Source organism: Diplotaxodon limnothrissa, linkage group LG20 (assembly GCF_057381915.1).
Source record: "Diplotaxodon limnothrissa isolate DT_005_m linkage group LG20, D_limnothrissa_male_GT1.1, whole genome shotgun sequence".
NCBI lineage: Eukaryota > Metazoa > Chordata > Actinopteri > Cichliformes > Cichlidae > Diplotaxodon > Diplotaxodon limnothrissa.
In genome coordinates this window covers 29,337,525-29,349,953 of record NC_140615.1, presented here as the reverse complement: position 1 = coordinate 29,349,953, position 12,429 = coordinate 29,337,525, and the positions used below count along the sequence as shown (strand labels likewise).

General features: G+C 44.1%; 1 protein-coding gene across 1 annotated transcript in view; it reads right to left on the bottom strand.

Moving 5' to 3' along the window:
* Window positions 1–12,429, bottom strand: part of LOC146611146 (protein kinase C zeta type-like) — a 52,488-nt gene that overhangs the window by 10,373 nt on the left and 29,686 nt on the right. The window contains exons 12-14 of the mRNA XM_085344379.1: window positions 9,349–9,428; window positions 7,076–7,165; window positions 1,611–1,726 (exon numbers count right to left, since the gene is read on the bottom strand). Of these exons, the coding sequence (XP_085200505.1) occupies window positions 1,611–1,726; window positions 7,076–7,165; window positions 9,349–9,428 (286 nt within the window). The remainder of the gene's footprint in view (window positions 1–1,610; window positions 1,727–7,075; window positions 7,166–9,348; window positions 9,429–12,429) is intronic.

Here is a 12,429-nt window from a genome sequence, read left to right as displayed (position 1 = left end):
GTTCAGCCTTAAACAAGGGCTCCACTCAGATCCTGGAGCTGCATGTTTGCATTAATCAAAACAACCCCCCAACATTGGAAACTCACATGGGGGCATTCTTTATTGGATGCAGGAGTCTGTTGGGAAGATGGTCCACCCAGTGTTTGTGTGACGTTACAGAGTGAGCTCTGTTTTTAGGCTCTGTGTGACCAGGACAGGATGGACTGTTGTCTCCACTGAACACCTCTATAGTGGCTGCTGCACATCTGTATGAGAAACACAGGAGCAGCAGTCCTGGGACTTACATCTTTCCTCTTCCTTTCATTTCTAATCCTGTCCATCCCGGTCAATTCCAGTGAATCTCTCCCACCTCCAGCTCATTACCATCTTCTGAATATTTGCTTTCACAAATCACCCATGATACTCATCTGCACCTACTCCACTCTGCCTGCACGCTCTTCTTCTGTCTGTTGTTGGATGGTTGACTACAGGCATTTAAACTCTTCTCTGCTCCTTGTAGCTGCCCGTGCCTCTGTCTCATTCACACTCATTATTCTGTCATATTCTGCTGATTTTCATTCCTCTCTCTCCAGATCTTACCTCCACCTCTCAACGGTCTCATCCACCTGTATTAGAGCGATTAGAGCACGCTGTAGGTATTACAGGTACTGCGCTGCAGTGGTTTGTATCATATCTATCTAATAGACTTCAATTTGTGCATGTAAATGGAGAGTCCTCTTCACACACTGAGGTTAATTATGGTGTTCCACAGGGTTCAGTGCTAGGACACATTCTGTTTACATTATACATGCTTCCCTTTGGCAGTATCATTAGAAGAAATAGCATAAATTTTCACTGCTATGCTGATGACACCCAGCTCTATCTATCTATGAACCCAGATAACACACACCAATTAGTTAAACTGCAGGAATGTCTTAAAGACATAAAGAGCTGCCTTCCCACCCTCATCAAAGTGTTTGCTCATATGACTGATGTATTACTGTAGGGTCTACTGTACAACATAAAGCACCTTGAGGCGACTGTTGTTGTGATTTGGCGCTGTATAAATAAAACTGAATTGAATCTGATTGATCCTGCTCCCTGCTCTGGCAGATCCCACTGTCCTTTGGGAACATCAGTGTCTATGGATAGTTGTGACCTCACTAGCTGTCTATCGCTGCTGCAAACTAGAGGAGCTCAGAGCCGACCCCGATGTAATCCCACCCACACCTTGAACCATATGTTACTCCGTCTATCATATGGTATGATCCACAAAGACACAGGACAACCTGTGTTTAAGCTGTGATATTATTATGTTTTCACTGCTGCACACAGCGCTGAATGCTCCGTATAAGAAAAACAAAGACTTATTCTGAACTGGGAATCATGCAAAGCTACTCTAAGGGAGTCCAAGAACAAAAATATGGAGTTATCTGTGAGAACCCTCCATACAGTTCTTCTGAGTGCTTGATGATGGCAGTAACTGATCACAGTAAAGAGTTATCATCATGTACTGACAAAACAACAGTCATGCTTACGTTAAGACAGACGTGCAGTTCCACACATGAAACTTTATTCACATAAGCTTGACTTTAATAAAGGCTGTGTTTGAGCTGAAAAGCAGTACTTACTCATCGTCTGGTGTTAGCTGCACTGGTTCATTAGTAAACTGCGTGTCAAAGTTTTCTAGGCCGTACTCATCAGAGATTTGAGGTTTGAAGGGCGGCGTCACTTCTTTCTTCTCCAGCTGAGTGAAAACAAACAGAGTGTATTACATATAACAGTTGCTTTTACTCACTGAGAGTGGAGCCATGAAGTCAAATAAAAAAGGCACATTTTCACAAGTGTAGACACCCCCACACCCACATTTCCACAGTGGAGGAGTTTATGTGTCCCCTCTGATCCTGGGAGCTGTGTTATCCAGGGAAACAGCCCCTGGTAGGGTCTGACATGTCCACTTGGTCCCGGGGAGGCAGGGAGGGAGGGGGCGAGGCAAAGAGCAAAACCCAGTGAGTGATTCTGTGTGAATCAAAATCACCAAAAAGACAAAGGACTTAATGGCACATATTTGACATCCATCATCAGTGTGTGATAGCCTGATGTCACTGAATAGGTAACGTGAAAGCACAAACATATTCTAACACATCTGCACCAACATTTGGCCAGATGTGAAACAGAAGCTTGGGCTCGTGTTGCTGTATTTCTGTGTAGCGATGAAGCCAAACAACAGAACGAAGAAGGTTGAGGCAGCAGAATAATTATGCCTGAGTGATTCAGCCAGAGTTTTTGTCTGATTTGTTTCCATGGTTTCACATTCGTCCCTCATCCTGTTCAAATGTGCGCTGAGGACATTTTCTAAGAACACAATGAAGTCAGACGGGCACAGAAAAACCACAGGTACCCAGCTTCGCTCGTCATGCTGCGTTTCACTGTTTTCTCTTTAGAAAGCTGGGTGAAAAGAAGCCCTAAAATAGATGTGACCATCTGGGATTTGGAGGCTGTGCCAGACCACGGGTACCATTTTCTTATAGTTGAACATTAAACAATGACCATATTACGTGATGTCATAGATCAAGGTGTGTGCCCAGCCTCATGCTTCACACAGTGAACATGAGCTCCAGCTATTCTGCCAAAAAAGTTGTATTCTTATTTTAAAGTATTTTAATGTCTACACTGGATCAGTGGGGACGCACAACCCACAGCATCTGTGTTCTGAGACACTGCTGCTGCTCACCTCCACTGAGTCAAAATGGTGATCTTTCAAGTGGGATTTCATTTAAAACAGAGAATCACAGAAGCTAAATGTGGTGTGTAGGAAGGGTGATGAGCGTCAATTGTGTTGGTGTGGTTGAAAAACTCTGAGCAGGTGGACTGTTCGAGGAGGGCTGATTGAGCCTTACCACTGTTCAGATGGTTCCGGCTTACTGTTGGTGGGAGGAGTCTGAATGATGATGATGCTCCTTGTAAAGGCTGAATCATCCAAGACTTTTACACACTGTGTCTGGTGTTATGTACCTACAAGAGAATCTCGATGTTTAACATTTGACACCATGTGAAATCCAGACTTCCAAAAGCCTGCAGGAAACTGCAGCTCCTCTCCAAGAATGAGTCTATTGTCACCTCCACTGCATTAAAAACCATCTTTATGACCTGATACAGGAGCCAAACAAACGGTTTCCCATCATAGGAACTCTGTGGAGGGCATGTTCTCCACACCAGGTGGTGTGAAAAACATTACAGATGAAGAACATTACAGACATTACAGATGTGACAGGCAGCTGTCTGTAGGCCTTACATTCAGGACCTGGACTCACAAAAACCTGGCCCTGATCACAGGGTGGGTCAATCCTGGGAACCAGCCAGCTGTGGTGCTTAGCTGTGATTACTCTGTGTGTGTGTGTGTGTGTGTGTGTGTGTGTGTGTGTGTGTGTGTGTTTGTTTTAGTAGTTGATGCACTTCTCTAATGTTATTGGTTCAAAGTGTTTTCAGCTTCAAACAGATAAACACCAAATAACTCACTTTGTATGTTTTTCTATCCATCAAATTTGCCCACATTCTCCCAAACACACACACACACACACTCTCTCTCTCTCTATTTGTTCATTTCTTTTTCAGGTTTTCGGCGCCTACCTACACACTCTGTCAGTTTCACCCCCTCACATCCTGTCTCCATCTTTCTCCTCTCGCCTCTATCTTTCTTACTCATTCTCCATTCTTTTATCTTGTTACACTGCTCTCCTCTCTCCTCCTACTTTCCCCACTCTTTCTGATGTGTTGCTGGGCAAGCTTAATCACTGTGTGTTGGTAATGAAGTGAAAGCCTGGAGTGAGCCCACACACACACACACACACACACACACACACACACACACACACACACACACACACACACACACACACACACACACACACACACACACACACACACACACAGAGGATCTGAAACATTAGTACTACACACATGTTGAAGTGTGGGAAAAGTGTCCCTGAGACCACAGTGGAAGATAAAAGAGGTCAGTGAACGTCAGGGCTGTGCAGGTGCCTGAGATCACAACACTGACCGTGTGTGTGTGTGTGCAGGCGTTAGTGTCAGTGACGAGCTGTCACACATGTCTCTCTCACATGTGTAAAATGACGGTGTGCCACGCTCGCTGTCTGAGTGCTGCTCTCAGCCTCTCCATCATTCTCCAAAACAAGAAGGACAACATCAGGGAGGCCAGTCACCATTCATTTACTGTTGGTTTGTTTTTTATCAGTGAACGTCCCACAAAGAAACGTCCTGCATTGTTGGTCCACAGCTGGAGACAAAGGGACCCCACGGCTGTGAGACCCTCTGTGTTTCATCGAACCTTTGAAATGTGGGAGGAGCTGTGACAGCAGTAGCTGGGCACCTACCTGGGTCTCGTGTCAGCCTTTGCTGCTCACTACTTCTAACTTCACATTTGGCCTTGGACTAAAATAAAAGAACTGTGGAGAACGGACGTGTTACAGAGAGAAAACTTCCCTCAGGAAACATGTGATGAATATTAATATGTGGTAACACAGTGGTGGTACACCACACCTGTCAGGTCCTGAGACAGGTCTGAGGGCAGAGAGCGTTACCTCTCCAGCTCGCTCAGCTCGCTGTCTCTCTGCTCTGTGTGGACTCTGCTCAGGAGCTCTGCTTCCACACATCACCCACTGTGTCCTTGGTGTGCACACAGACAGACACACAGACTTTAAAAAGTTTAAAAAAATATCCTGATACATAGTTTTTTTTAATGTGATACTTAGAGATCAACATTTCCATATGCACCATCGTGAAACTGACAACACAGCTGTGTTTGCTGTTTGTCATGTATCATCCAATGAAACCGCTGAAAACCGTCAGCCTCCAGTCTGCATGGTAAGGACCTCCGACATCGGGCCTCCGGGGTAGTTCACGTCTCACTACTCCAGGTATCATGTCTTCTAATAGTATGTATAAAGTGCACACATGTAATTTTCATCAGAGTTATGAGAGTAGCCACAAACAGAATGCTTCTATTTGAATCCCAGTTATTGTGCAACACCATTCCTATCTCGAGCCCCGCGTGGACACTCCCTGAAATCACCATTTTCATAGTAGATGTTTGTTAAACCTCAAATTAAGACAACAGAAAAGTGTAATTACCCTCCTAAGAACAGTGGAGAAGAGGAAGCGTGGGTCTGAGACGGAGGTGGGGGGACGGGGAAACATAGCTGTGAAGAAATCTGCAGACATTACATGTGTAGTTCTGTTTGTCAGCACACAGCCATCACCTCTCTTCCTAAGCTCGCTGAAACAGCTCTTTCCCCACACCTTCATGGTATGACTCTGCACATCATCCTTGTTGATCAGAACCACCACTCGCTCCTCCACTGCTCGAGCCTCCTCTGACTGCAGGCTTATGTTAAACAATCCTGTCAAAAGAGCTGCTCTTTCTCCACAGGTGCTTCACCTGGACCAACCACCTGTCTCCATTCATTGGCTTTGTTTTTATAAGTGCTGGATAAAGTGCTGTGGTATGGTACAGTCCACTGTCTCCTGTCTGTAAGTCTTTTTCCTTTTGCCAGCTGTTTGCTGTTCGCCTGGTCTCTTGTTTATTTTGATCTTCCTGACTTTTCCACTTTTCCTTTGCTAACCTCGTCCTTTGAATACTTATACTTCCTTCTGCTTGTCCTCTTTCCTCCACATACACCAAACACCTTCTTAGCAGTTTTCCTAACCATTTCAAATATACATAATATTTTCTTACCACTCTGAGCCTGTCTCCAGTTTTCCTTCTTCAGCTTCCATCATTTAATCATTGGCTTTATCTTCACTTGTTATTCCTCTTCTTGGTTTCATCCTACAGACTGTTCACTGCTGCCTAAGAAGATTTGCTCCTTGCAGTCTCACATCTCTTTCTTAATGCACTTTCAACATAAGATACAGTCTACCTGTGTGCACCTTCCTCCACCCTTATAAGTCATTTATTGTTCCCCCTCTTCTTCAAATGTGTGTTTACTGCAGCTGTTTCTGTCCTTTTTGTCTACTATCATCTGTCTGTCTCCATTTCTCTCCACAAGCAGAAACCTCCTCATCACCTCTGTTTCCTTCACATACATGTAATTCTATTCTATTTTGTTTACACAGCGCCAAATCACAACAACAGTCGCCTCGAGGTACTTTATATTGTACAGTAGATCGTACGATAACACATACAGAGAAAAACCCAACAATCATATGACCCCCTATGAGAAAGCACTTTGGTGACAGTGGGAAGGAAAAACTCCCTTTTAACAGGAAGAAACCTCTGGCAGAATCAGGCACAGGAGGGGCGGGGCCATCTGCTGTGATTGTTTGGGGGTGTCCACTGAAGTCTGCTCCAATCAATTCAAGTCAGTTTTATATAGTGCTTATAGTTAGTTGCTTAAATCACCTCTCTCCACCGTTTCATCCACCCCAGTATTCCTCTTTCTCTTCTGACGCTGAGCTTGAGCACACACACTAACAACACTCAACAAGTCATGGTCGTGTCTGTGTGACACAGTCCCTATCCTCACGTCCATGCTTCTCCCAGCACCACACACAGTTGTTGTTAACTTGGATCCCAAATGATCCGGTAAAGGAATCTCATTCTTCACGGTCCCATATCATCAGACCTTGGCACTCGGAGTACACTGGCTTGTCACCTCCATGTGGCTGGGTGACTGTAGTACTTTTATATAACATTTCACATTACAGCTCTGAGATGGAAGAACAGTATTGATTATATTGATCTTGAGAAAACTGTTTTCTTAACCATCTCAGGAACTGATCTGAAACCAAAGGCAGAGAGTGAGACAAGCTGCAAACCAGTAAAAACATCTTTACCAGCAGTTGTCCAAGAGCTCCATACAATGACTTTATGTAAAATCAGTTAAAAATGCTGATGATAGCCGAAGCAGGAGATTTAATAGAAGACTGCAGTAACCGAGTAGATTTGTTCCCTTACTGCTCCTTTCCAAGCCCATGCATTTGGAAATCATAGTGAGACTGCAGTGTGTATGTTGTGTTTAAGATGAAATAACTTTAATACACAACGATGCGTTTTCACTCAGACTTCAGTTCTTACCTGTTCCCAGTCTATACTGCGGAAAAACGTGTGGGACTTGATGTCTGTGAAGCCTGTCTGGACCTGACAACCCAGCCGCTCCTTGGGATCCTGTTGGAGCCAAAACAGCTGGTCAGGAACATCAACAGAAGCTGCTGTAGTACACATACTGTAAGAACGGCCAGGAGCGTGATGAAAAAGACCAATTATTATGTTTTATTATCATTCAAATGTTGAACTATACATGAAATGACTGTCTTGAGGACAACAACAAGAATTTCATTAAGTACTACAAAGGTATGTGTACATGTGGCACAGCCTCCCTGTGCTCTGCTCATCACAACAATCATGCAGGTGACATACAGAGGTTTAAACAGGACGTGGAAAAATTAAACCACAGGCTCAAATGCAGTAACGGTCATTGTTCTGTAACCTGGTCTTTAACCAAAGACACCTTTGCCTCCTGTGCACGTGGTTTTTCTCGTTGTCTAAATATCCCACAGTAAAGTGATGCATCCATCACGGACACTTTTTATCCAGCTATCCAATCACAGCAGAGGGGGAAACTACAGTCATCAACTCTTACTTGTAGTCCACAGTGCTGCTTGTACCAAATGAAAGTTTCATGTGCTTACAACACATTTATTTCTGCTATTCTGCATCACTGCAACCAAAGCATCTCAGGTTCAAACAATAAATGCTGAGTAGGGATCTTGTCTGGACGTTTGCAGTGGAGCACCTGGCTCTTCAGCTGATTGGTGTGTACACTCCTGACTCTGGTCACAAGAGAATTAGCTTTTATCAAAGATGGTCAAATATGTCAAAATAAACTGTGAGTAACAACATGGCGCTCAGATGAGCTTTTATACAGAGTAGATGATGAATGGTCTGCATTTATAAAGCATGGTCATCCAGGGTTATGCTTGACCAGTTTACCGTGAACTGAATCATGCTTGTTATTAATCTGTCTCTCTTCCACAGCATGCCTTTATCCTGTCTTCCTTCTCTCACCTCAACCAATCGCAGCAGATGGCCCCGCCCCTCCCTGAGCCTGGTTCTGCCGGAGGTTTCTTCCTGTTAAAAGGGAGTTTTTCCTTCCCACTGTCACCAAAGTGCTTGCTCATAGGGGGTCATATGATTGTTGGGTTTTTCTCTGTGTGTATTATTGTAGGTTCTACCTTACAATATAAAGTAAGGCAACTGTTGTTGCAATTTGATGATGTATAAATAAAACTGAATTGAATTTTCCATTGTGAACTAGCACACTCTGCTAACACAATCATTTTAAATATCACTTCTTTAAAAAACAGACAAATTCCTGTATCCATGTTAATATATAAGACCCTGCTGCAGTTATGGTAAGCTAACCCCATCCTAACTTATTAAATAAGGTAAAGCTGTGCTGAAACAGCTGTGGTTTTATCCGAGGCCTTCTTTCCTGCGTGGAGGTTGCACGTGCTGCTGCTGAGTGCTCTGGCTAAAAGGAAAAGGTTAATGGGAGATTCTAAATTGCCTGCAGGTGTGAATGTGAGCGTGACTGTCTGTCACTATGTGTCAGCCTCAGGCCAGACTGCCACTGGGTCTGTGGTGTGCCTGCTTTCACTCCTGGCTTTAGCCTTGTACTTAGTGCACAGACATGATGCTGTTCTTAAAAAGCATGTGAAATTAGGTCACTACATTCAGTTTCACACATGGACGAAAGTTTTCTTGGCCTGACAGAGGTGCCTGCCTTTAAGCAGCAGCAGCAGCAGCAGCCTGGTCCAAAGACGTCGTGTGAATAGTTCAGCTTGTATTTTGGTGCTTTCACTGTTATCGTGTGTGCTGCTTCTGTGGAGGCAGCTCTCTAAATGAAATCATGCTGGAAGTTTCCCTCATCAGAGTGGGTCTGAGGTGAACTAGTTCCTGTCAGTGTTACATGTGAGAAAGTGCTGCTTATCCCAGCAGTAATCTGATTACTGTGTCACTTTCACGCTCTTTATCGTCCACTTTCAATGATAAGAAACAACCAGTCTGCCAGGAGTAGCAGTCTGTGTTGTTGTTCTTCCAAGTCGAGTGATCCAGCACGGTCCTGACCCCGGTGCCAAGAAACCCTCGAGTGGATTACCACATATCCTTTGTTGGGTAACTGAGTTGTACTGTGTAAATACTAAAATAACAGAGGCACAACTGTCCACTCAGAACTAAACACTGAGGCCTACATTGTAACATAGCCCATGCTCTGGGCCATAATCCCACACAGTGAGCAGCAGAGTGCACGCAGGAGGAGAGGGTGCTTATGGGAGGGACTGTCTCACCTTGTTTAGAAAGCCCTTGAGCACGCCGGCAGCTTTCACCGACAGAGACCTTGGGATCCGAATGGGCTTCTCGAGAATAACTGTTGGCAAAAAGAAGGACGGCAACAAAAGAGAGAGCGAGTGAATTAAAAGGACAATCGTGAGGAGGGAGAATGATTCACAGTCCAACCTGCCTGTGGGTGACTGTGTCTGCTGCGTGGGAGGCAGAGAAAGGGCGGAGATGCAGAGGACACTGTTCTATTCTCTCTCTCACACTTTTTGTGGTCTACTAATAGCCTTGAGACTCCCACAGCTAACAAGAACAAAATGCAGTAAAAACAGTTTCTCCCTCAAAACCCAAATCCAGAGATGAAGAACTGCATCACAGCTCCTTTTTAAACATGCTATTCACCCATTTTATTATTATTTTAACCCAGTGTGCGTGAACACTCACCGTCTGAGATCCAGTTTCTCTTAAACCCAAAAGACATCTGCACCCAGGACAAGGCAAACAGAAAAAGAGGAGAGATGTGTTTTGTGACTAGAAAGACGGGTATTTTACTAGCTCGATGTTCCACTTAACTCAAGTTTTATTTATGCAGCACAGAATCACAACAGCAGAGCCTTTAAGGAGCTTATCCTGTGTAGATATTACAGAACTGACAGTAAAGTTGACCTTGAGATGTGCTGATGCTCTGAACTGCAGATCTGATGTGAGAAATGAAAGTTGTCCTGTTGTGCATCTATAAAATAAAGTCTTATTTATCTGATACTGCTGTGTGGTGCTGTGCCTTTGACCAGGTGATTAAAGTTGATGGTCAGCTGTAGTAGAAACAATCAGACAGGTAGTATCAGGTGAGTCATGACACTTAGAGAGAGGAGAACTCCCAGTTGCTAGTGGGAAAACTCATTACAACGCAATCATTATGCCAACGTTAATGACAAAACCTTGGCAAGAATAACGGGCCAGTTTCATTGGCTGCACATTCAGGGGTCGTTGTGAGCATCCTGACCTGAATGCCACTGCAGCCTTTACAGGTGGAGGGTCCATCTGAGCAAATTAGCATGGACCTGATTGGGCCATTTCACCAAAGTCAACATGGGTATCAGTGTGCCGAGCATTCAAAGCCAATAGTAGCACCTACCCACTGGCACACTGCTGGCCAACAGCATCAGCGGCACTCTTTACTCCAGGGATGCAAATGTCATTTCTGATGGCAGACGTGTTTGCTTTGGCAGGGTGCCCTGCCTGATGCAACCCTCCATATTTATCGAGGCTTGGAAACGACACTAGGAGTAAACCAGCTCGTGGTCTCCCTGGCAACCACGGAGCTAAGACAAACAAAACATGTCAGCAAAATCAAATAATTGCTGGTGCTGACCTTTTCATGATTTGTTGAATAACTAGAAAGAATTATAAATGTTACCAACAATAAACATTTCTGGTTTATGTCATTTTTTAAGAAGGAGGCCAATTACATGAAAAGGGAAAGACCATCTCTGAATCGAGGAGGGGTACATCTGTCACCATCTTACAATGCTGTGACTGCAGCCATTCCCCAACTCTGTGTGAATGGGACTCATGGACATTGATCAGTGGGCTTTGATCAATTTGCATATTAATGATCATAAACTGACCTCCCAGCCCATTGTTAATCAGTGGGCTGGTTTCAGTCATTGTGCAAATGTGCTGTTTATAAGGCTGGAAAGCTGCAGTCAGCTGAGACTGAAGAAGTCACCTGATGATGAGGAAACGTTTGTCCCACTGAGAACGTCCAGATGAACAGAATCAAACTTCTGGGAAAATGTTCAATTGCTCCCAGTAACATATCAGAGACACAACAGAGAGATAATCAGTGTTGTTCACCTCATCTGTCAGTGCTCATAATGTTGTGCCTGATTGATCTCTCTGTCACTGTGTTTACATATTAATAATCTTTTAATCTTGGCAGCCGACCTGCTTCAAACATGGACGTGTTTACTTGGTTTTGTTTCTTCAGACAGAAACTGTTGTTATATCATGAAGGTAAACTACATCATTTATCACTTATATATATATATATATTTTATTTTATTTTATTTTTTTTAAATTTATTGTTGCTATCCTGTTGGTATACACAGTTGTCTTTCTGAAGCCAGTCTTAAACCATGACGCCTCCTTTCAGTGTAAAGGAGAAAGCCCAGTAAATTCTCTCTGTTGTCTGCGTTGGTTCTGCTGAAAAAATTTCAGATATTGCTAGAAAACAGTGAGTTGAGACGGCTGATGAATGCCAGCTGGAGCCAAACTGACATGGGGGGTGGCTGCCATTGGCCAGTTTTAACAGACAGATAGTCTGCTGTATTAGCCCATTTTATTTTCACTTCAGCTTTAAAAGTACAGAGCAAGCTTTACGTTACACGTGTCTGAGGTTTAGATTTAACCATTACATTCAGTTCTTGTACATGTTAGCTGTGAATACAGCCTTGTGGCTGATTCCTGAATCAAATGTTTCTGAGTGTCTAAAGCTCCAGGGTTAGCATGAGGTGCACAGATACCCAGAGTAAGGCCTGGCTCAGTCTAGCTCGGCGGCATATGGCTGGGAGCTCCTATAGTGAAGGGTTGGTTTCCATTGGCAGGCATTGATCCAGGAACCTGCTGCTGTACCGGTAAGGCCGCCAGGAGGACGGTGACAGATGCTAGCTGTGGTGCCGCACTATGCTCCTTTGACACAATGTGTAGTATGGAGGAATTTCTGTCACAGAGGACAGTCTGGGTGGCTTCGTGCTATGTAAAGAGACCATATGGCTCGAGGAAACACATGCAAGTAGAAGTTCCTGACGTTTCTCTATTATAAACATGTGATCACACCAAGGTTATTTTCTGCTGACTTCTACTTCTTCTACTTGTCACTGAGTTCAAGATCTGGGACACTGTAAAGATCTGCTAAAACTCCACCATGATGAAGCACTCTGCTCTGTCTGCATGCGAAGATTAATGACCAGACTGACTGTGGATCGCTTCATTACGCACAAAAGTTTAAGTTGTGCACAGTTCAGTAACAAGCAGTGGGTATTCTGAGTGCTGTCATTGTGTGTACTTCAGTTCTACTAATGAGCACTGCA